Below are 25953 nucleotides of genomic sequence, written 5' to 3'. Positions count from 1 at the left end.
TAAATAAATAAAATCTTTAAAAAACCATCATAGAAATATCTAAAGAATTTCATTTCTAAATCTCAAAAACTAGATTAAAAGATACATATTCATCTTGAAATGAGAGAAACACTCTTCCAACTTCTGTTAAACTGGTCCCCCTCTTGGTCATCCTCTCCACTGTGTAACATGAGCTTTCGGCAATCATCATATACCAACCCTTACAACCCACTGCGGATGGCAGGTCAGGGGCATAAAAAACCCAAGTCAAAAGATTAAGTGGTTTAATACATGTATACACTGTCCACTTTAGAGTGCTCTTCTAAAAACATCAAAGACAGGTGATACACTCGATTTAAAGAAAATCACGTGTCTCTTGGTGCTAAAGGTTAATGGGAAAAAGAAGTGTTGCTCCTCTAACCTTCACATGGATCGGAGAGAACTTTGGGCCGTTCGATCTTGGTGGCCCACGTTCCTCTTTTATCACATATGGTTTAGCAACTCAGTAAATAAAAGGTGAGGATCACACAGCCAATAATGATAAATTTATCCCCCAAAAATTGGATGCCAGAATTAAGCCCAAATGGGCAAACGACACTCAAAATTTACTAACATTCTTACAGCATCATCTCCAAAGCATCCTTAAAATAACCTGTCACTTTTTGAACTAGAAAAAGAAACACGTTTCAACTGGCAAAGCAGACATAGCTCCACATCTCTTCTGTGGGACTGCAATCTACAATCTTACCCTCGGAAATTCATCCTGATGTAACAGGGGTTCTGAGAGACCCATGAAATGAGTTTTCAAATAAGTTAGGGGACAGTAAAACTCCCACCTCAGTTCTATATAATATTTCTCACGTAAACCAATTATGGTGGGTGTCAAGTACCAACATTTGAAGAAATCAGGACATGCTGAGATGCCCAAGCAGGCGATGGCTCTGGAGAGTGACAAGGGAAAAGCCAATTCAACCACAGGTGTCATTAGGAACTTCAGAAGGGCTTTCTAATGTAAATAAGATTGTCTTTAGAGTCCCAAGCATCACGTGTGATTTTTGCCATCTACATCAAGCTGCTTGTCAGATGCAGCAGAACAACAATCCTTGTCCTCCAGGGTGTGTGATTTAGAAACAAAGGGGATATAGAAGTAGGCAAGGGCAGGCAGGAAAATGAACAGATACAAAACTGGGAGAGTTCAGAGAGCTGTCATCACATCTCACAAGCTTCGGAGAACCCAGCTATGGAAGAACTCATTATGAGGGAATAGGAACATATGAGGAGGAATAGCTTTTTCACGGGGCATTTGGCCTTGGAAGAGACACAGTTGTTGAAAGAAACAGGAAACAGCTCAGCGCTGTACTCATAGGGCCAAAGGACGGGAAACAGAATTCCATAGCGCTCCAGTGGAAAGGGCCTTCACCTACCCCATGGCATAGGTATGACCAAATCTAGAGGAAAAAATCCTATGGATTTTAAGATCTCCAGGGGAAAACAACTCTGCAGCCTTCGCAATATTCTGTACTCTGGTGTCCATTATCCTATTTTCAAATCTAAATTCCTGCTGTGGTAAAAACTGAAATAAAAGTGCCTCTGATTGTTATCATGACAAAATACTATGTGTTAAATGCTCTCAGTGATACAGAACACATTTTCTGTGACTGGCTTCATTCCCACAGTATCCATAAAAGGCAGGAGAGAGACAGACCTTATACTCAGTTAACCGGCAGAGAAATGAAAGCACAGAAAGTTAACTGACTTGCTCAATTTCAGAAAAAAATGCATAGCCCCGTCTCATGATCAGTCTCCTAGTTCTTCTTGTGTTAGGAACAAGGCCAGAAAACTTAGCATTTTGAGTGGCTTTGGAGGTGACAGGAGAGGAAAACCCCTAAGCAAGACAGGATGAGAGCGGGAGAGGCTAAAGTGATCAGAGGCGTAAAGGTATTTAAGTTACCTGTATAGGAAATGAAAGTTGCAGTTGAGAACAAAATCTGTAATTTGAGAAAATTAAAGTAGATTTGCCAGAATATGGATATCAAGTGATCTCTACCCCACTGCTTATTCTGTAACAGATTCCTGAAGTCTGTAACTGCTATCTCTTCTAAAGTACTGCTACAGCTATCAGGGTTTTTTGATCTCACACATTGTGCCCAACATTATCTTTTACTAAGGCCTTAGTCATGAACTACAGTCAAATATTAGGTCAATCAATCAACTGATCATCGAGAGCATGAAGTTAAAAAAGCCAAGGGCTTCTGGTCTATATAAGGTCATCTTCCAAGAGTAGTGTGACAACAACTTTATTTTTGTCTTTGGGAACATCTAATTCAGAGTCATTTACCAATTACCTATTTCAGCACTCACTAACTTTTTTTTTTTTAAGATTTCATTTATTTATTTGACAGAAAAAGAGAGAGACAGATGGACAGACAAGCAGGGGGAGCAGCAGGCAGAGGGAGAAGGAAAGCAGACTCCTGCAACCAGTGCAGGGAACCAGATGTGGGGCTCGATCCCAGGACCCTGGGATCATGACCTGAGCCGAAGGCAGATGCTTAACCAACTGAGCCACCCAGGCGCCCCTCACTACCTTACTCTTAATTCTTGAAGTTGACCAAAGAAAATAAGTGCCTGCATCTGCACCTTCGTATTTCATACCAACTTCTGTTTAACATAATTAAGCACTATCTCTTTCCACTTAGAAAACCTTCTAGAAAGTGCTATCATTTTGAGTTTATTTGCAATTTTAATGTTTCTGCTTCTAATGGGATACAAAGGCAGAATTTAGATTAATGCCAAATGAGACTTTATGAACACATAAGAAATGGTTACTATTTATTTGGAAGTGTGAAGTAGGTTTTGTTTTTTGTTTTTTAAGTAGGTTAAGAGCAAAAATAAGCATACCTAGCCCCAGATTTTTTTTTTTTTCTAAATACCTACCATAATAAAAGGAATCAGGGCTGAGTCTGGGAGGCTGGAATATTTTGCTGTGACAAAAAGCAGGGATGAATTCAAAGAGTGATGGAAACGTGTGAAAAGGATACAGGAGCTTGGTTGGGATGTTCCCACTGGCCAAATTTGGGATAATTTGAGCACCAGGGAAAATAAGGACAGTATTTGGTAACAATTAAATAACAAAAGATCCCATACGTCCAAAGTGATTCTAAAACAGGACAGAGTTCCTCTTTACAGAAGAATGACACCTAACACGTAAAAGGAATGACAGAACTTGAAAAAGGCGACTTTACAACCACCATTGAATTAATTAGTTTGAGCAAAAATTCTCCACAGATCTTAAAACTTTCACTGTTTAGAAGTTTGTTGGGAAACAGGATATTCAAACAGCTTCAATGTATCATCTGACAGCTTCCTCATTATAAAAAGAAGGTGACTTTCAGTGGAAAAATCTAAGAGACAGAACATTAATCAAGTGATCAAATTTAGCATCACCAAAAACAGAACTACATCATGTGGAAAGGGAGTATCATAATACATGATCACCTTTGTAATATTCTTGCAAAAAAAATTTAGCCTGAATCAACTGTGAAACATTCTACCAAGCAACTGATGTAGACTCTTCAAAAAATGTCATTGTCGAGAAGCAAAAAATAAAAAATAAAAAAAGAGAGAGAGAGAGAGAGAAAGTAAAGGAAAGTGGCAGAATTGTTCCAAATCAAAGGAGACCAAGAAGGAATGACAACTAGATGTACTAAGTGATCTTTGATTGGCTCTGGATACAAAAGAAAAAAAATCCATAAAAATTATTATCGGGATAGTCGGGGAAATCTATATATAGATTGTTTATTACATGATATCATTGTATCTATGTTTAAATTTTTATGTATGATAATTATATTGTGGTATGTAGGTGAATGTCCTTGCTCTCAGGACATGCATGGTGAAATACTTAGCATTATGTGCCATTATGTCTCTAAGTTACTTTCAAGTGGTTCAGTGAAAGAGAGAGAAAAAAAATGTACAATGTATTAATAGTCATACATAGAGAGTATATGGGTGTTTACTGTTCCTATAGTTTCAACTTTTCTGTGGATTTGAAAATTTTCAAATACAAAAATGGGAAAAAGTTATAAAAACACCAGTAGAATAATATGCACACCTTGACAAATATTATTACTTAACTTGTGAGCCACTGTTCACCTAACAATGCACTCTGGAGAGGGGCTTAAGAATACAGGTGCTGAGACTCATGGGGTCGCAGCTCTACTACTTAGGAAACATGTGACCTATGCAGATTACCCAGTTTCTCTCCGCTCTAAAATGCATACCATAGGTTAAGCCAGAGAAAGTAGCCAGAATTTTTTTTTTTTTACTAAAGAAATAGTAAACCCACAGGGTGCATATAGAACTTAGCCATAGAGTTGTTGGGAATGTCAACAGAGAAAAATCCAAATAAAGTACTTAGGACAGTACCCATCTCACAGTAAGGGCTCAATACAATGCTAGCTATAATGAGTGTTACAAGGACGACAAAGAGGAAAAAGTAGCAGTGTCTAAGACACTGTTTTAAGAACTGAGGGAATAAAAATCAGTAAGATGCCAAGTCCTCATCCTCAAGAGGGTAAGTCTAGTAAGGAAACAGAAGTAAGCAAAGATGTCTTCATAACAGACACATGTAAAGGATACAGAAGAGGAAATGATCAATTACATAGTTTAAGAGACTCAGAAAAGGTTTCAGAAAGGAGCAAAAAAATCTATAAGACATCTGACATTGTAATGTAAGAATTCATTAGAATATAATGAAGAATATTTGTTTTTGTTAAAAATTATTTTTATTTATTTTAGCTGAGGAGATGATGCGGTAATTTTGAGGATTACTGAGCAATCATCACAGAAGGCCAGCAAAATTTAATGTAACTATTCTCACCAGCAATCAAAATCCTTAAGTTTAAAAGAGCCACTGATATTTATAATGAGTTGAGCCATGTATTTACTATTAAAAAAATGGAATCACTTTTGTGATTATGACTATGTGACTATGCAGAGATTTACAGGATATGAGGTATTTGTCAGTTTGGCCTCCTGGGTTTTCGTTTTGTTTTTTAAGAAAACATTAGTTCATTAATTGTTCTTAAATTTATTAATGAAGAAGCGTAAGCAAAAATTTAGTAACCACCTAAATGACCATCGATCAAGGATTGGCTAAGTAAGTAATGGCGCGGTGGCCTCCCAGCCTCCAGTACTGTGGACTGCAACCAGTCCTGATCTACGATTAGAGGCACCTCACAAACCGGTGACTTGACTATGCACTCTCCTCCTTATTCTCACTCAGTCACTGACTCCTCGCATAGGCATGTTTACTTAGCTCATCGTAGTGACTCAAATGCTGACACCACAGCTCTGAATTGATGCCTGCTGATCCCACCAGCCTCCTCTGCAATCACATCCACATATATACCAACCAACTGCAATCCCCAGAAAACAATGTATTCTGATACTTCCATGCTTTTCCATGGGATGTCCTTCCTTCCATTGTCGGCTGGACTAATACTCATTCAGGCTTCAGTACTACTCAGATTAAATGTTACCATCTCAGAGATTTGCTTTAGACCCTCATTCTGAATCTGAAGCCCTTCTTAGTGCTTTCTATAAGGCCCTCAGTGCTTTTATAAGCATACTTCTATCATAAGTTACTTATATATGTTTATATACATATATGTATATAAATATATACACATCATGCTATATGATCATTATTACATAGTTATTTTCCTTATCTAGTTCCATTACACTTTGAGCTCTTTATTTATCTTTTAAGATTTATTTATTTTACAGAGCCGGGGAAGCAGAGGGAGAGGGAGAGAATCTCAAGCAGACTTCCCGCTGAGCTCAGAGCCCAGTGCAGGGCTCGATCTCAGGACACCCAGATCATGACTTGAACTGAAATCAAGAGTCAGATGCTCAATCGACTGAGCCACCCAGGCGCCCCAACTTTGAGCTCTTTAAAACACTGTACCTGCTCTGAAACAGCATACAGTCTCTTGGCAAAGATAGACATGACAGGCATACAAAGTATTAAGAGAATAGAGAAGGAATTTCTCTGCAAAGACGTAAGGATAGGGAAAAAACATCAGGAAAGGCTTATAGGAGGAAATGTGAACTGAATCTTAATGGATGAGGAGCAATTCACCACGTGGATGGGTGAAGTGCCTTACATTCGAGAACCAGCGGCATAGGCAAATCCAGAGACACAGCAGCAGAAGGTCTAGAAATACAAGGGAAGTCCACTGTGACAGGGTCTAGATAACCGAAAATAGTCCTTCATAATGAAGGCAGTGTCAGGCTGGAGGTCGTTGGCCTCAAAGAATCAGGAGTCTATCCATCACTGTGAACAATCAATGGACTGTTGGTAGCAGATGCCACAGATTATATTTTATGCATCTTCAAGCATGTAAATTGGCTTCTTTTGGGAACCTGAATCAAGAGTTAAGATCTATGAACTATAACATAGGTCATAAGATAGGCAAATTAAATATATTCATTTTCCCAGTAAACTGTCCTTTCTGAAAACCACAATCTGATTATTAAGATTACATCCTATTTATCCTTTTTGTCCCTTGTATGTAGAAGTGTCTGGTCCTTACACCTTCAAAAGTGTGCTGAGCTGAACTGAACTGGACAGGGTGCAGAGGAAGCTACTGCCCTGGGTACAAAGATGCAGAAGACACAGTGAACAGCTTCATGGAACAGCCAGTCTGGGAGAAAACCAAAAACATAGATCCATAAGTCACCACAGTGTAGGGCAGCACGAGACAGGCTCTATGCAAATGTTGTAACTCAGTGTAGAGCAAGGAAAGGAAACCTCTCCCTGCTGAAGTAAGGAAGGCAGAGAAGAGAAGGTAGCATCTAAGCCAGGACTTGAGGCAGGGCTGGTGTTCAGTGTATTCAGTTAAGAAAGAACACAAACTTCCAAAATAAGTGTAGTCACTTATTCCTGACAATGATTCACTTTTAGTTGAAAATTTGCTTAGAATTAGAAGTCATAGTGATCCAACCAAAAGGGGGAAAACAGGGCGTATCATTCATACAGGGTGATTTTCTCCCAGGCAAAATGGTAAACTGGAAAGGATTTTTTTTTTCCAAAACTTAAAATGAGTAGGTAACCTTCAGCCAATATGTAACATAGTATTTTTACCTCTCCCCCAATCTTCATACAGTCTAAAGTTGATCCTCTATAACACAGTAGCGATGCTTATCAATGCTGACTGAAGAAGCTGGGGAGGGAACCCTTGTGTAGGAGGACAGTGCTGGAGAGATCATCAAATCACAGCCTCAGCCCCGCTCAGATTTCACCCCCGAGCTCCAGACCCAGAATCCAATCCAAGCTGCGGCTTAACCCTCCACAGCAAAGTCTCACAAGCCCTCAGATCATACCACATCCAAAGTGGAAGTCATCATCTGCAGTTTCTTCTATGTTCTCTAGGTCACTGAGTAACACACCAGGAACCTGGACACCAACCTGGATTCTATCTTGGTCATTTCCCACAACCACCATCATCAACAAAAGCCAACATTTTACTGAATGTGAATTAACATGGAGCCAGTTATTGAGCCAAGTGCTCTCTCATCTGATCCTCATAAAAACCCTATGAGATAGGGCTCTTAGCTCTATTTTCCCAAAAAGAAGCTATTGTTCAGAAAGGTGAAGTCAGTTTCTCAAAAACACCTTTCTGAGTGGCAGCGGCTGCCACACCAGCGGCGGCTGTCTGCAAAGCCCAAGCTCCCCACCACTGTCCTGATGCTGCCTGCTTCTCTCTCCCTCCTTGTTAATTTTCATATATATATATATATATATATATATATATATATATATATATATATATATATAATTTTATTTATTTATTTATTTGACAGAGAGACCCAGCAAGAGAGGGAACACAAGCAGGGGGAGCGGGAGAGGGAGAAGCAAGCTTCCCACTGAGCAGGGAACCTGATGTGGGGTTCTATCCCAAAACCCTGGGATCATGACCTGAGTTGAAGGCAGAAGCTCAAGGACTGAGCCACCCAGGTGACCCGCCTCCCTTTTTAAAAGTATCTTTGAATCCCTATCCTTTTCTCTGTTCTTACCTCTACTACTTACGATAAAACCTAACTTGTCAGGTTTATTGTAATAGCCTCAAGCCTCAAGCCTCAAAAAGCTATTCTCTAAATTGCCAATCAGAACTTTCAGAAATTAGCCCTACAACCTTCAGTGCCTACAGGTTCCAGGCATTTGCCCTGAAGAAGTGAGCCCCATGGCAATGACCTACGTGCTTTTTCCAAACCAGACAGCTGCTACACCCCTCCAGTCCACTGATTCCTTGCAGTAATGCAGGATTACTGATTTTTCAGCAAACCCTGATATCCATGTTTCCTGTGAAATACTGGCAACTATTTCAAGAAATGTTAAAATCTCTGTGAATGAGACTAAATTCACCTGTATGCTAGATATGACCTATTAGCCCAGCTTACAACCTCTGAAATATAAATTTGATTATGTAATTTCCTTGTTTAACATCATTACAATGTTCCTCTGCAACTTTGGGACAAAGGCTGATCTAGTTAAGATGACATCAAAGGCCTTCCATGAGTCAGCCCATTGCTACTTCTTCCACTGCATCTCTTATCTGATGCCCTTCAAACACATACCCCATACCAGAGTAGGGTGCTTACACTTCCTAGAATGTAACCCCTCACTCTGGCTTCTAACATTTCAATGCACTTTTCTATCTAGCCAGGGTGCCCTTCACCTGACTGACTTATCCCTCAGGATTTAGTTGGACCACTACTCCATCACTCCTGGGCTGGGATCCTGCTCCCTAAGATATGTTTTTGCAGTATCCGAGATCAAAACACACCTCTTACCCAGTATTGTCCTAATATGTGGGCCTTCAACACTGACACTGAACAACATGGATGCCTAGAGCTTCATCTTATAGGGATGATATCTGCAAGTGGTTATCTGTAGTTCAGAGATACCATGAAGGTAATAGCACTCAGTGTGTGTATACACACACACACACACACAGTTCAATGAAGGACTCAACTGAACACCACCAAGTCCATAAAATCTTTGATCCTCTCCAGCAAGAAGGGTCTTTTCCTCTGAGCAACCTCAACTCTTTGCCACTTTTTCCTACTTTAGAATCCCGGAAGGAATAAGAGACAATCATCTTACCAAATTAGCTCCTCACAGAGTCTATGGATCTCTTTGTACCTCTCCCAGCACCTAACTTATCTCTTTGCTTCTAGTAAGCTCTCAAATGTTTGTGGAATAAACCACAGCAACTCTAAATGTTCTACTTCCTTCCAGTTCCTTTTCCTTTGGTTAGCTAATCAAAACCAGACTCGACTCTGAGGTTTGCAAATGGATATTATTAGAAAAGTGAGAAAGGAATGGTTCAGAAACATAGATAGCTATTCAATGAAAGTTTAATTTTAGAAATGAATAATGTGGGAAATCTCCTACTTCCAATTGATTACTTTCAAAAGATTGTCATATAGGGGCTCCTGGATGGTACAGTCAGGTAGGTGTCCAACTCTTGACTTTGGCTCAGGTCATGATCTCAGGGTTGTGGGATAGAGCCCAAAGTTGGGCTTCATGCTCAGAGCAGAGCATGCTTGAGATTCTCTCTTCTTCTCCCTCTGCACCCCCCCACCCCCACACTCTTCCACTAAAATCTAAAAAAATAAATATTTTTTTAGAAAAAAAGATGGGCATATAAACAAATGTTTTTAAAAATGTGCTACACCGTGAGTATTAGGATGGAATATAATTAAACACTAGGGTGGTATTCAAAGTATTCTATATATTTTTATATATTGTTCTCTCTATATATTCTATATATTGACCACACGCTAATAATAGCAAACGTTTATCAAGAACTGTCCTGCATGAGGCACTCATGGCCAGTTGGTAAGTCCCAGGAAGAGGTTCTGAACCTGGATCTGTTGGTGACAAAGCCCACATTCTACAGCTGACTCTTGAACAACATGGGGATTAGGGGTGCCAACCCGCCTACAGTTAAAAATCTGTGTGTAACTCTTGATTCCCCCAAAACTTAACTACGAATAGCCTATTGTTGATTGAAAGCCTTACTAATAACATAAACAGTTTTATGCTATATGTGTCATATACTGTGTATTATACATATATGTGCATATGCTATATGTATTATATATTATATGTTATACACTATATACGGTTTTCTTACAATAAAACAAGTTAGAGAAAATGCTACTGGGAAAATTATAAGGAAAATACATTTATAGTACTATACTGTATTTTTTTTTTAATCCATGCGTAAGAGTACTCGTGCAAACCTCTCTTGTTCGAGTCAATTGTACTTTTCTTTGGCATTGCCTCCTTAATCTCAGCCCTATCTCTTCTCATTAATCCTGTGACTCTTAACAGTTTATGAGATACATACACTGAGATTTTTTTTAAGTGTCTCTGAACAAAGAAATTCCTTAACTTTTATTTCTAGCACTATCAATTTTTTCCCCAAATGTTTTTATTGAAATCCTCTCTTAAAAACATGTGATAGTATCTTTCACCTATCAGTTTAAAGTACATTGTCTTCTTGGCCCCCATTCCATCAAAAAGAATTTCATGTATTTCACCAAAATTTTCCACTAAAGCACCATAAGGGTGATTCATTAAGTGACATTATTCACTTCCAAAAATATTTTTAAAAAGGAATCTTCTATGTACCAAGACAATATAACATAAAAACTCAAAGGTCTGACTATAACATCTTATATATTTCATACAATAAAAATATCTCTTACCTGAATTTTTCCAAGAATTAGTGAATATGAGATACAATTCCCTCAGGTTAATGATAGGCTGGTGTTAGTAATTTCATTTGGTGGACTTTTTTTTTTTTTTAATTTCCTTCCTTAAGTATTAAAAATATAAACTGTCCTTTAGGTTAGAATGGAGGTCAATTTATTAGATTCATAAGACAGGAGAAAGGAATTATAATAAACTGAAAGGGAAAAGTTTAATGTAATAACTGAAATGAAATGAACTTGTATAATTATGAACAGAATAAACACATCTCCAAAAAACATAGTTTTCCCCAAAATTGGCAACTCAAAAACACAACTAACATTAAGTTTTATTGATAGCTCTGTAAAGTTATTATCTAGAGGTTATGCCTTTCAAGACATAGATTAGCCAAAATTATTTCAAGAAATATGTTCATCTAACCTTTGAGCTGGCACCTTATCCTGGCTAGTCTCTGTCTTAAGACGTAGAAAGCTGCAAAACAAATGTCCAAAAAAAGAAATTCCAGATCTTTTCTCTGTAAGGAGGCTGGACTTGGGTATTTAGCAACTTGTTACATTCCCGGAGACTTACACATATTCAACGCTCAGTGCTTTTCTGAAATAAAAAAAAAATCTAGGACATGTTTAAAATAGTAATATTTTAGTCACCATTTTGTCATTCAAAAACATTCTGTAACAAAAATATTGACCAATAATTGAAGTTGTGCTATTCTTTCATAGTCCAAATTCTAAATCAGAGTATTTCGGACCTCTTGCAGCACTGTACCTTCCAATCCAATTTTTCATTTTCAGAATATTAATTTTGGTTCCAAGAGACAGTATCCTTTTATTTAAATGAGTGTTGGACAAAATATCTGAAAAAAATTAAAACTTTGGATCAATTAATAACCAAGGATGGTAGTTTTTTAATTGATAGATCTTTACTTACCTGTTTCTTACACACTTTGTGTTCCCTTTTCTCTCCAACTTTGGGGAGGAAATGTTAAGATTTGTTTTTTCTTTCCTTCCACGGCATTTTCTTCTTGCATGGCTGCTTTGGTTGTCAATAGCAACAAGAATTACCGTGAAAGCTCAGCCATTTCACTTGAAGATACATAAATAACCCAGTTTAATGAAAGTAAATGGAAGAATCTTGAAACAATACTAATCGTGGCTAGGGTTTGACCAGCTTAGAGGTCCTAGAGGTAAGGGAAGAGATGATTTATTACTTCTCTGTGAATTAACACCTTCCCTCTTTAAAGCATAAAATATTCACTTTTATTTTTGATCTGTGCTTTTATTTTCATAAATCAAAGTTAGGTGAATGCAGCCTTCTTTGGGATAACAGCAGAAGAGAAATAGTCCAAGACCAAATTGATTCAATTAAAGTAATAATTTAACTATTGATCCAGAATGATTGTTCTGTATTTTTCAAGGCCCACATATTGTTATATATACATATATATCTGTTTGTTAGAGGGTTTTTTTTTCCACATTGATTAGGTTCATAACAAATTAGTGTTTTGTATCTATTGTTATTTATGTTGTTAATTTTAAAAGAACTCACCATATCTTGATGTTAACACATTTCTTAAAATAGAATAATGAAATATATCAAGTACAATCTTAGCAAAAAGCTGAAAGTAAATCAAAGCATAATTTGCAAATGACATTCTGGATCACGTATTAAGAAAAACTGGTTATGGTTAGGTATTAAAAGGGAAAATATAAAAGGATACCGTTTCTTTAATACTCTTTAGTTGCCAATTTTGAATAATCTAATTTATCAAGAAAAATACATTAAATGGTTTTAAATAAAGGTAAACAATAAAGAATAGCAAACATCATTATTTTCTAACTAGTTACATTCATACTGAGCAGCCAAACAGTTCTGTATAGTTTATTTTTGTCTTATAATATCTTAAAGTTGGGTCACATTTCTCCTACTTAATATAAATCAGCCTTGACACACACAGATTTAGTAAATTTTATGGTATCAATATGTGCGTCCATTAAATAAGATTTCTAGCATGAAATTTTAGCCCATGTCGCCTATTTTTAAATTTGCATTTTAAAACTATACAAAACTGCATTTTAAATCAGAGCAACGTTAAACCCAGAGTTGATTATTTCCAAGAAGGTTTTGAGGTCTATTTTCTATTGATGCATAAGGAAATTTTCACAGGCAGTGGTCACCATAATTTTTGTGAAAGCTGCCCCAAATAAATACCCTACATGTATTTTTTATGGTATAAACTCCATTGTAAGAAGTGCTAAAATAGGATTCATTGGTAGCAAATAATGTAGAAAAATCTGTCCCATCATCTCCTGATACAGTTTCTCATAGCCACTGTAAACAGCCACAGTAGTAAACATATGCGACTCTGACAGCGAAGCCACTCATAGTTTAGGAGTTTAGACCTCTCTCCTGTGACCTGCCCCAAACCACTATTTCAGTTCATCTGAATGCTGATACCATGCACTTTGCTGAGGGCTCTAACCAATAACAGGCATGGTTAAAAATAACAAGCACTCTGATACTTTTATGAAATTGTGAGAAACTAAGTCTAATAATTCAATTAAATCTATCTAAGTAAATCTGGTGAAACTAAACCATTTGGAGATTAGTTTTCCTAGCCTGCAAAACACAGGTTTTCAGAATTGAAATTGGACATTTAAAAAAATGAGGGCTAAGAAAGCCCTAAGGAACTGGCCCCATCTATTATCCACAGGTATGCCTATCTGCTAGAATACAGTTTACTGTAAATTTAATTATAAAATGCCCAAATGTTAGGCCAAGCACAACCTTTGAAAAGGAAATAATGAAATACCCCAGACTAATAGGACAGATAAAATTACCACATGCTCCAGATAGGAGTCACACATGCCTCTTAAGCAAAGAGCACAGCCTGACATATGCACATTTTCACAGGAGACAAATGCCAGGTACATGCATGAAAGGGAGAGGTCCTGCCTGACCCTGTCCTCCTACCTCCCAACCATAATCTGCAGCTAGGAAAAGTAGTAGCTCTAAAAATTTCTCTACACCCCAACCTTAAATTTCACGCTGTATTTCTCATTGTCAAAAAATTTATACTAGCCCAGGAAACTCTATTCATAGACAACTACCCAATGCCAGATATTTAAGATACCAAGATCCAGGACAAGAGATCCCATGAATAGCATTTTAAGTATTTTGGATAATCCTAACTTTCAGACCACTACTTTTTAAGTATTAGAGCTATAGAATTCATCAGAATCCAAAAGAAGATTAGAGAACAGAACATATCTACAAATCATTTCTTTATAGTTTTCCCCCAATTCCCCAAATAGTTTCCAAAAAACATAATTCTGCATTAGTTGGGAATGTCTATATATGGGAATGTCTTAATTCTTGCCCATAGATACCAAGATATGATGAACCTTTTAATTCACTGATGATTTTAAAACTCAATCCAGAAATAAATAAGTAAAAATAAAAATCCAAGAGACAAAGGACTTTGAACCACCATTATCTATGTGAAACACCATGAAGTATTTATGTAATCATATGGATATGGGACAATTTATCCAGTAGAAACTATTACCATAGTAAATGTGTATGATATAAAATCAGCTATAAATACCCATGCATGTTTTTATATATATATATATATATATATATATACACACACACACACAGCTAAGTGTGAGCTGCAATTTGTGTTTCTTCTATTTGCTATTTGTTGGCATGCAAACATTTGGCAGGTAATTATTAAGCACTTACAAATCTTAATGTTGAAATGAAAGAGTACCAAAGGCTTTAGAAAAATATTTTGGGTGGCAGGAAGCTTATATTTGGATAGTCTATCTGTGGAACTAGTTTCTGTAAATGTCGCAACACATACCTTTGACCATTTAGGGATCTCTCCTAGAAACTGAGTTGGAGAACCCTAATGTATGAAAATAAGGCAAATATTTTTGAAAAACAACATAATTTTTGACAAGGTAAGCATAAATCGAGAAATTTCCAATTGTTTCTTCCTTTGTGTATACCAGTGTAAATTTAATCCATGATGACATATTTCCTAAAATCTGACCATAAATCAATACTATCTATAAAAGGCAACCCCAAACTTGTGATAGGATGATGTTACAATAGGAAAACGTGTCAGCTCTGGAGAATTTATATCAGTAATCTACAGAATGGTTAAAAAGATACTGACCAAATGAAGTGTTCCATTTTAAAATTTAATTGACTCTAGGTTATCCACATGCAAATAACTGATGGCAAATCCTTAGTCTCAAACTGCCTCTCCCCATACATCTAGTACATAAGCAAGGATGTCTCTCTAGCCTTTAGTTAGTGTATGGTGGAAAATGAGGGTGTCTAATAAATTATAAATTTTTAAATTTATAATGAATATATAAATAAGGGTTTTTTCTTCAAAATCTACTGTATTCTAAAGCCAATAAATTGCTTTGCCTATTCATATCTTTTTCCTTGCATAATGACAATAACAAGTTCACTTCACATTGTTTATTATTAGACTAAGTTAGAAGTAAAATTGCTGAGAGAATCTATGAAAGATTATGGAATGAACACATAGATATCTGGCACTATTTTACCACACATAACATTTTATCCGATTAAGGCTTTAATGTATTCTTTTATGCTGGCTTTATTAGTAATTTTATTAGAAAATTCTATTATGACCACAATTATCTCTTTAATTATGCACTATTAATTAAATGATGATATCAGAAAGCTGAAAACCTTTATAGCATTAAAACATAAAATTTATTTAATTTGATATTATTTAACTGAACTCTATACTTTGTTACACATCAATTTTTAGTAACTGGGTGTACATTTTGCAACTAATTTGTCCTGGTAGATTTCCAAGAACGCACTGTGAATCACAATAGGCTATGCTACTAACGTTTTTCTATGGTTGTAGTGACTGATACCATTTTGAAATTTTTTCAAGCCAAATTATTTTGGCTGCATTCTATTATCTTTGATAACTGATTATGTATTTGTTCCCATGACAGAATAGAAGGTTTTGGCTCTAAAATGTAAACTCCTTAGCTCCCTTCTAGGTTGACTGACACAGGATAACAATTCTCAAACCGGTTCGATTCCTGGGTGGTACAGATCTCTGAGAAAAGGCATTTAAAGCCTCTGCTTTCTTTCTCTGCTTCTCCCAAGGAAACGGGGTACTTCCTGGATTAGCGTCCTCTCAAGACACACACTGAGCTATCTTGTTTTGAGAGACAGGCTCTCTAAGGACATGTGTCTATCAGAGTTTCAGGTTCCATTGACCCTGGGGCTTCATGACTGCAGGAGAACCAGTGCTTCCTCACACCCCAGAGAAAAGGAGCTAAATTTGAGGCTGGTTAGGAACATGAAGAATACCTACCATGGATTCTGCTTTGAGTCTATTCAGGCCTAAGAGGCTTATTTAAAGCAGTCCTTCATGAGATCCAGGGAAACTGGGATAACAACTAAGGGTCATTTGGGCTCCTCTGCATATCTGTAACAATCCAGAGCTTTGGAGGAAATGAGCACTGGTCAAGGAGTTTGTTGTTTTTGGGTTCACTGGCCCTATTTCATAGAACAGCTCAAGTAGGATAAGTGATGCCTAGAGGCAATCTTTATGCCTTATCTCTTATTCCAAGCCATAATTTGCTTGGAGATGAATAAGACCATAGCAAAATGGTGATGAACTTTTATACTGATACCAATGAATACAAAAGTAACTCATACAAAATCGATATTAAAAAATTCTCCCACTGATTTATTGGCAGAACCTCCTTATACTGGATCACAGGAGATATCTATCTACACTCCAATCACGACAACTCTGGATACACACTGTACCAAGTGTTGACTGATGTTTAAAATACATGAAAGGAAGGAAAGAAATATAAAGTGTGGGCGGGGGGGGAGGTATGGGCTAGACTTTAATAATACAGCAAACTTCAGGATGTTGTTAGGGATCCTAACTTAAAACTGCCTTTTCTAACTTGGAATTGTCCATTAAGCCCTAAAGAGTTCATGATCACAGCTATTCTGAGCTGGATTGAGCAGAGATATCAGAAAGCTAATGTGTAGATAATGCTTCTTAAACTTCCATGAACTGCACTGTTAGAGTAGGGGGGGCCTCATCTTAGATCAGAGCATCTAGGAAACAGCTTTGTACAACCACCACTGGCTTCATGACAAATGTTGCTATGGCCCCTTCCCCTCCACCATTCACTCCCACTCCGTTAAGGACCACGTGAAAGTCTTCTTTCAGAACTACATGTGGGAAAAGCCATAATTTCCCCCAAATAACTGGTCTGATTTTCTCCTAACAAACATCATGAATTATATGAGCAGTAACACTTTTTTCTTTTTCTGTTGGCTACCAGAAGCTAACAGCGACATTACAAGACATAGTTAGGATCCTATGCCTGACATATCTACATGTCAATAACTCTCCTCCTGCCAGCTTACCTTTTATTCTCTCCTTTTTTTTCCCTCCCCCAGCCCTCGTTAATTCTGTTTTCCTATTTTATTGCATGCATTCCTGACAGCCACTTCATATCCTCCTCCAAACAAAGTAGAATATAAACAAAAAGAAACAAAAGAAAAAATTCTATTTCTCTTTTAAACTATCTTCTCAGGGAATCAAAAATAAAATGTGGCTGAACAGAAGGTTTCCACTGTGTAATATTATCCATGATTTAATCTCCTTTAAGTGACATATTTTATAGAAGATGGTTTATAAAAATAAAATGAGTTCTTCAATTACTGTACTTCCATAAAAATAGAATGTCCCTATAAATCTCTCACATCCAAATGTATATAACAGTGATGATGAATATGCAAAGATATTGACTACAGCACATTTCATAAAACCAAAATGCTGAAAATCACCTAAATATGCACAAATAAGAATTTTTAAATTAATTAGGTATTTACATCTGGTGAGGTATTATACAACCATTTAAAAGAATGAGTCAGGGGCGCCTGGGTGGCTCAGTGGGTTAAGCCTCAGCCTTTGGCTCAGGCCCTGGTCTCAGGGTCCTGGGATCAAGTCCCGCATCGGGGTCTCTGCTCAGCAAGGAGCCTGCTTCCCCCCCCACCCACCGCCGTCTGCCTCTCTGCCTGCTTGTGATCTCTGTCAAATAAATAAAATCTTAAAAAAAAATAATAAAAGAATGAGTCAGGTTTACATGAACTGATAAGGACTGATATCTAAAATGTGATACATGAAAAAAGAAAACACAGAATAGTTCTTACTTTATGCTATCAACTTATAAACAAGAATAAGTTGCAAATGCTTACAAATCTCCGCAAAAAGCAGTAAGAAACCGTTCCAGGGATTGGAATTAGGTGTCAGGGAAACAGGGAAGTTAGAAAGACTTACCTTCATTACCTTCTCTCTCTCTCTTCGAGTCTTTTAATTTTTCACTTAGTCATGCATTTATTTTGTTAAGCAAAATGATTTTAAGACATAATTAAGATAAAGATTTTAGAATCACTAATAGAAAAGTTATGCCTTGATTGTCTTAGTCATTTTATTAAAGTATTTTGACACAACAATATTTTAATGTTTCCTGAAAATCTTTTTATAACAGGTCTCCCAAAATACTTTATTCAGACACCAAAATTCTACATAATCCTAATAATAAAAAAGAAAATCCTCTATACAAAGTGATAAAAATTATGACTGACCTATAAATAAAAGGTCAATGAATTAAGCAATTCTTTAAAGAATGTGTAAATCCTTCTTACAAGTAAAAAGGACCTCACATCCATAAAAAAATACACAGCCAATTGTCAGGATGCCAGGTAGAAATCCTGGCAAATGGACAAACCACATTCCATCTTCCCGGTATGAGCCAGCTGCCTCTTTTCCCAGAGGAAAGAGAAGAAAAAGGGGGACAAAGGTCCTTCACTGACCTACCAGAGAGGCTTTTGGGAGAAACAGGAGGGATCAGAGTATCCTAGAATTAAGCAACAGATCAGATTCTGGATATGGAATTGCCAGAGCTTTAAGTCAGCACTCCAGTCCAGTCTTTTCCATAACTATTCACTACCAAGTAAGAAACCACTTGGCCAGTTGGTCAAAACCACAAACGTATGTGCCATTTGATCACACATAAAAAGTTACCTTGTAGAAATACTAGGACACATTCAAAACGATATTTCTCCATTGTATATTTCAAGGTTACTTATTTTAGAATTGTTTGTATTAGTAAAAGATTAGGATCAACACAAATGTCCATCAATAAGAAACTGATTAATAAATTATTATATAGCCATGCAATGGAATACTATACATCCATTAAAAAAGCAGGCTCCTCATGTACTAATGATAAATAAAGCTTTCCAAGACACACTGTTAAGGAAAAGGAGCAATTACAGAACACTGTATACAGGATACTTTCATTTTTGTAAAAGAGATGGGGTAGAGAAGAGAGAGAAATTTGCCCATAAATATATAAAACCTTTCTGAAAGGTACAAAAAAAGCTGATAATGTTCATTGTTCTGAAGAGGGATACTTGAGGAAATAAATGCATTTTTTCTCACAAAGTAAGTATTTTTAAAGGATTGATGGGAAAAAATTTTAAACGTGCATCAAGTTGGTGGGAAAGGGCTGAAACTATGTGTGGTGCTGAGGAAGGAGGGGGAGCACCGAGGATGAGGCCATGAGAACCCTCCTCTCCTTCCCTTTCGTCTCCCACATGGTGAGTATGGTGAGTATCTTCCATTACTCACTAAGAGATGCTGCATGCAATCATTCAGCATCACCGGACGATTGCTTTAAAAGCATGCAGTTGAGTAAAATAGACTCAAAATGCATATAACCTGAACTCTACAGATAAAAAGCACTCTTCAAAAATGCTGTCTATTACCTTTGCTATAACAGAGACTAAAGGAGGAAAAACACACCCATGTATTTTGAAGCTTATGGGAAAGTTTTCAAGTAGAAATACAATGTTGCTTCTGGGGCCAGAAGTGCCTGCTTGGTAGCAATGAGTACGCCTGTATTCCTTCACTTTCTATGGCAGACATCTCTGAGGCCAGGATCTGAAGTCAGATCTAGCAGCAGACCTTGCAGCAACTCGAGTTGTTTCCCTTTCCGTGACCTAACCTCCCAGCTTAGGAAGTACCAACGTTTCTAATCCATAAGGGCTAAGACACCCCCCCCCAGATTAATATTAAGAGACGATGGTAGAAAAGGAGTATATCTTAAGAGCATTACATAAATAAAGATAAATTCCAATAGGAGAAAAGACGAAGGAACTAAGTAATTTCTGTGAAACTTAACTTTCAACACTATACATACTCAAAACTATCTGTTTGAAAAGGTCAAACTTCTTCGACACCGATTTTAGTTTGGAATCTACATTCCAAGACCACTTGAAGTTACCGAAAGTACATGGTGTTCTTAAATAAGCTTTTCACAGAAAGAGGTAGTTGAATTATCTTAATCAAAAACTTCACTTCCTCAGGACTTGGAGCAGGTAGTGCTAAAAGTAGTTATAGGAGTGCCCACTGCCTTGCTTTTATTCCTACCTGGGGAAAAAACAAACAAAGAAAAAAAAAAAAAAAAAAAACAGAATCTGCATTACCACCACTCAAAATAGAGAAGGAAGCTAAAATGACATTAAGGCAGTGAACTGTGCTCAGCCCCATTAAGGTGACCCCAGGACCTGCTGGCCTTCTGCAACATGGCTCTGGGCAGTACAGCCTACGTGAGACCCCCAGTTATTCCTGGACTAGGTATGTATGGGTCTAAGGAAGATTAATTATAAAATGAAAAACCACATTCAATGGAGGTCATCATAGTTGCTGCCTCAAAATGGAAAGGCATTTACTAGGTATAATCTCTCTGTGAGGGAAACCCTATGGTCTTCAAAGCCAATTCCAATATTTCTCATTTACTCTAGATTATTTTAAAGAAAGTGTTCAAAATTTAAATAATTAAAGAAAGGTACAATTTATACAATTTTGTGACTAGGGACAGGAAACCAGTATAGGGAGCAAAAATTAATAAATCACGTTCCATTTTCACTATTTTTTGGACCCAGATACAAGTAATGAATAAAACGTGAAATTTAAATGTTTCATTTACAAAATCAAAATCTCTGCTTAAACTAATAATCTTTTCATTTGAAATACAGAAATTTAACAATTTGCTCTGTCTTTCAAAGGTCCACATTCCTGAGCCAGTATTATATATTATCCAGCAAAATTATTTAACGACTTCAAAACAGTTTCAGAATAAATTACTGCTTCTCCGTCCCCTGTTGCACTAACCTATACATTTATTTAACATTGATAAGAATTCAAAAGTTTCACTTTCCCTGACAGTTGTACAGTTATAGCCTTTACTAACCTCAGGGATGGGGTAAGAGGTTTAGAACTAATAAAGCAAAGTCAAACTCCAGATACAGGTTTTACATCTTTCCAAATTTTTCAGAAAAATATACCAGAACATCTGCTTTTTGCCTGGTTTTAAGGAAAAATGATACAAAATCACCCTAATTCACATATTTCCTTCAGAAACCACAAACTGCTTACTGATAGTCAAAGAACTCAGAAAATAGCTTTGTTAAAACCTGGAACTTGTATTTTTAATTTTTCTTCACACCTCTAAATAGTGCCTTCCACAGAAACACTACTGTCATAGCCACATACACAGCCAAATCTGTAAGTCAAGTAAACAGAAAAATAACCATATAGAAATACAATATATAGATCCTCTATACTCCTTCTATATTAGGGAAGCTCTTTAAATAGTTAACCAGGTATAAACATTAATGACACTCACGTGTCCCAAACTATCTAATGCTTTTAGTTAAGAGTTCCACAGCATACACAGCATACACAGTTGTTTTTTAAAATAAAATACACAAACCTTGAGAAATCGTTTTTTACAGAGATCTCCAATTGGTAGGAGAAATTGTTAAAATCATTAAAGTGAAATGTACCATTAATATGATGGGAAAGTGAAGGAATAGAATAATTACAGAACAAGAAACAAGTATTTTGTGACAATCTGAGTAATTAAGATGCAGTGTGTTGTAAATCTGTAACTATCAGTGTTTGTGCTTAAGAAAATCTCACTTTAGCACAAAGAGCCACATCAATAGTTGATAAAGATAAAGCTCAAGACAACTGGAAAATCAAGTTTTGAATTCTCAATGCATAGGGACCTATTTATGGGTCAGAATGGAGGTGGGTGGGGGGATGGGTGAAATAGGGAATGGGGAGTAAGGAAGACACTTGTGAAAAGTACCAGGTGATGGGGGCACCTGGATGGCTCAGTGTTAAGCCTCTGCCTTCCGCTCGGGTCGTGATCTCAGGGTCCTGGGATCGAGCCCCGCATCGGGCTCTCTGCGAGGCAGGGAGCCTGCTTCCTCCTCTCTCTGCCTGCCTCCTCCTCTCTCTCTGCCTGCCTCTCTGCCTACTTGTGATCTCTGTCTCTGTCAAGTAAATAAGTGAAATCTTAAAAAAAAAAAAAAAAAAAAAAAAAAATCTGTTAGCAAAGTACCAGGTGATGTATGTAAGTGCTGAATCATTATACTGTATACCTGAAACTAACATTACACCGCATGTTAACTAACCGGAATCTAAATAAAAACTTAAAAAAGAAAAAGAATATAAAACAAAGAATCAAAGGATAGAAAGAAGGTAAGGGTATGACCTCTAAAAGAACTATGAAAACACAACCTGACTAGGTCCTGCTTTTTGCAGCCGGGGAGGAACGTTGGGATAGACTGTCAGGTGGCACGGGCAGGAAGCAGAAGATAGCTCCTATGCATGTCTGGGTAGCATCCTTCCTTCCTCAGTCCCAGAGGGAAGGATGAGAAGGCCAGCTGAATGCGGCTTGTGGCTGGACACCGTGACCAAGAGTGGGGGCTGAGCAATCCGAGCTGTATGCAAAGTCAAGTGACCCCAAACAAGGCCATGGAAAGGGGAGTAGCAAGCATGTTCTATGTCAATACATCTGCTTGTCTCACAGCAAAAGAGTCAAAACATCTTATATATGCTCGACCAAATGGATTAAACACCAAAGGGTCCTCAAATACCCTTCAAATACTAGGACAAATACTCTTCAAATACCCCTCCCTACCCTGGTGGCCTCCAGCTGTGTGAATACTTCCAACACCCTGGTATCATGGGCAGAAGACGACTCCACCAGGTACCGTTCTTCTTTTGGACCATCTTCCCTTAAAAACAATGAACTAGTAGGGCACAGCCGCTTTGCCTAATTCTTTTGTTTTACTGGAAACTAGAGTTACCATCATCTCCCCTTATAAAAAGGGTCAATGGCCCAACCGTGCAAAAGTCTGGCCCAGCGGCTTGCAGGTAACAGACAAACATTAATCCGCTTTCCTGTTCCGTATCCAATGAGGGAGGTCAACCCATGACCATTACTCTCCCTCCTCCTCAAAGGAGGGATAGACATGCACAACTCTCAAAGATGAAACCAGCTGCGGGAATTCTTAGCTTTCCTAAACTTAAATCTACCCAGTTGCTCCCACCTTTAACATGTCTCTAAGGCAAGCTCTGCCCTGTCCAGCTCCAGCCTTCTTCAACCCACCTTTCTACTTTTCTATTACTCTAAGCTCCTTTCTCACGAACAATGAAACACTGGGATCTAAGGAATCCAACTTCGTTCCCATCATCTCACCGAACACACCAACCTAGCACGCCCCAGAAATTCACTCGATAATTGCAGATTTTCTCATAGGGAAGTGGTATATAGTTTTGAGATCCAGATAAAGTTGCAAAGAACAAATTTCTCAAACTTCCATGTTGTGGCTCTGATTTCTACCATTAAAATATCCATGGAAAAGGTAAATATCAGTGTTCTGATTTGGCCCTTATTACATGATTACTTCTAGAACTTAAAAATAATGCTTTTTCACAGGTGTTGCTTATTATGGTGGGTGGTCCATTTAGAACACAGTCAATACAATCTGACTTCAAAAAAATAAAATAAAAAGGTTTACAAATAGGCCACTTTCCACAACAGGTATGGTAAGGATTTTATTAGTGCTATAAGGTTCAGAGTCTGTTTAGTGTAAATACAGTCTAGACTAATTATCTCACCCCCATCTCAGAGTCTGGAGCACAGAAAAGGTCTGATGAGAAAAGAGGAGCTGGAAGTACTGGGGACAAATGCTACAATAAGCATCATAGGTGGTTCTCTGAATAACAAAGCAGGCAATTTAGGACTGTTGCCTCAGGTTGAGAAGGGGCAAGAAATGTGGGAACCACACCACCAAGTCTTGCTCAGTAATGAGCCCAGTGATGTGCAGAGTGAAGCCATGTATGATGGTGGAAAGCCGCACCTCTCAGGTGGAAAGTCCCTGGGGGATGATACTCACGCTGACACTGTCCCCAGGACCGGCGGGCCCAGCCCCAGCAGCAGTCAATTCTCCCACCATAACGACACAGGCCAACTGAAGACACTATTTGCCTGGGCCACCTACCAAACAAAAAGATTCAAAATAAATAAAGACACCTTTGAAATTAAAAAATATTTTCCTGTTATTTTTTTTAATTAAAGTCACACCCCACAATTTTTGATGAACTCCTTCATGCCTGCAGAAATTTAAGGATAAAACATATTCACGAAAATAGTTCTGCTGTGATCTAATTCCAAATTTCAGAAAGTTAAACACACACACTACACACAGGAGTAGGGGGAAAGGGAGCGGAAGACCCTTTCTTAAATGGAAAAAGCACCAGCTAAAACCAAGAATTCTCAAGGCTGACACTCACAGGGTGGCTTCTGAAGCTTGAAATAGAACAGATTCCTCAAAGACCCACACCTGTTACTTGGGGGAAAACCAGTTCTGACTGATTTATCATAAACTGAAAAGTATTAAATAATAGGACATGTCAAAGCCAAAAGAAAAAAAAATTCTGCCTTTTATTTCTGCCTTAGAAAAGGGCAGAAAGATGGGAGCGTCCTCAAAATCAAATGACTCAGACCTCTCTGCAAGACTCTTGGGTAGAAAATGTTCCCAGAAAAAATAAAACAGTATAAATAAAACCAAGAAGAGTTTAAAGGGTAGCTAACATCTCAAGTGTCCTTGGGGTTTGAAACTTTTCTGCATCAACAATTCATGTTATCTTCCTCACTCATGTAAATAAGGGCTAAAAGTACTCAATTTCAGTATATTACCAATTTATCCACCAGAATCCACTTTCACACCTTATTTGGTGAATCTTTTCTTTGTTTATATTCACACCTGACTTTCTGCCCCCAGAGGATCAATGTTTTAATCGGCTGTTTTAAAATTAAAGCTACCTTAAAATCTTGTGCATAACCATGTGATATATTTCCTATTGCAAATGTGTGTGCCAGAAATGCACAACATACCCGACTGTGAGCAAAGAATTGCTTTAATAAAATAAACCAGCCTCTGGCCGCTCCCCACATTTTCTCAAAACACTCCTAATCTTTCCAATTCCTGGTTCTTTTCTCTCCTCCTATGCCCTCAAGCCCAAAGTACAAAATAACCCCGAACTCTGGATTTCCTCCGACCAGGTGGTAAACAAGCGATTGCGCTTTTCCTCCTCAACGCTCCGCTGGCTCCCCCGGTTCCAGTTCCCCTCCAGGTACAAGAAAGCTAATCAATCGCGGAACTGATTCGTTCCACGATTACAAGTGAAACAGGTGCGGCTGTCTTTAGGGAGGCGCAGAGGGATACGCGGCGGGGTCAGAGCGGGGGTGGGGGGTTCTCTGAAAGAGGAAGACAGGATGGCGGCGTGACCCCGGTTAAAATCTCCGCCGGCTGCTCCAGCCTGGTTCCGCGCGAGCAGCAGCGATCGGCGCTCGGGGCGGGTCTGGTCTCTAATTGCACGGCGGTGGGGTAAGCGAGCACGCCCTCCTGACCCACAGACACACACAAACACACACACACACACTCGCCCGAGCGGATCCCGCGGCGGGGCAGAGCGCGCCGCGCGCCGCCGCCAGAGGAGCGGCTGAGTGACAGCGGCGACGGAGCCCGGGTTGTTGGAACCTGTCAGAGCACGCCGCAGCCAGGCTCGCCCCAGGTCCCGGAGCTGTGTGTGCGTGCGTAGCCGTACACAAACAAACACGGGGCGCTCCTCACCCCGCCCCAGTCCTTATTTTAAGTCCTCCTCCCTCAAGAAAACCAAGTGCGGAGGCAGCCGGGTCCTCCCGGGAAGCCCCATCGCCCCTACG

The 25953-nt window shown here is 38.2% G+C and overlaps 1 protein-coding gene and 1 long non-coding RNA gene across 5 annotated transcripts in view; one reads left to right on the top strand and one right to left on the bottom strand.

Annotated features, from left to right (window-relative positions):
* Positions 1 to 25953, bottom strand: part of NPNT (nephronectin) — a 76724-nt gene that overhangs the window by 50186 nt on the left and 585 nt on the right. For 2 of the 4 annotated variants that reach the window (XM_032333068.1, XM_032333070.1), the window contains exons 2-3: positions 24122 to 24222; positions 11186 to 11236 (exon numbers count right to left, since the gene is read on the bottom strand). In XM_032333068.1, the coding sequence (XP_032188959.1) occupies positions 11186 to 11236; positions 24122 to 24222 (152 nt within the window). The remainder of the gene's footprint in view (positions 1 to 11185; positions 11237 to 24121; positions 24223 to 25953) is intronic. The other 2 variants (XM_032333069.1, XM_032333071.1) reach the window with 1 other exon arrangement.
* The window catches only part of LOC116584561, a 45311-nt gene continuing 44582 nt past the window's right edge, over positions 25225 to 25953 (top strand). Inside the window, exon 1 of the long non-coding RNA XR_004283234.1 lies at positions 25225 to 25419. This is a non-coding gene — a long non-coding RNA (uncharacterized LOC116584561). The remainder of the gene's footprint in view (positions 25420 to 25953) is intronic.

This window comes from Mustela erminea, chromosome 2 (assembly GCF_009829155.1).
Source record: "Mustela erminea isolate mMusErm1 chromosome 2, mMusErm1.Pri, whole genome shotgun sequence".
Classification (NCBI taxonomy): domain Eukaryota; kingdom Metazoa; phylum Chordata; class Mammalia; order Carnivora; family Mustelidae; genus Mustela; species Mustela erminea.
This window is presented reverse-complemented; position numbering and strand designations above follow the sequence as displayed.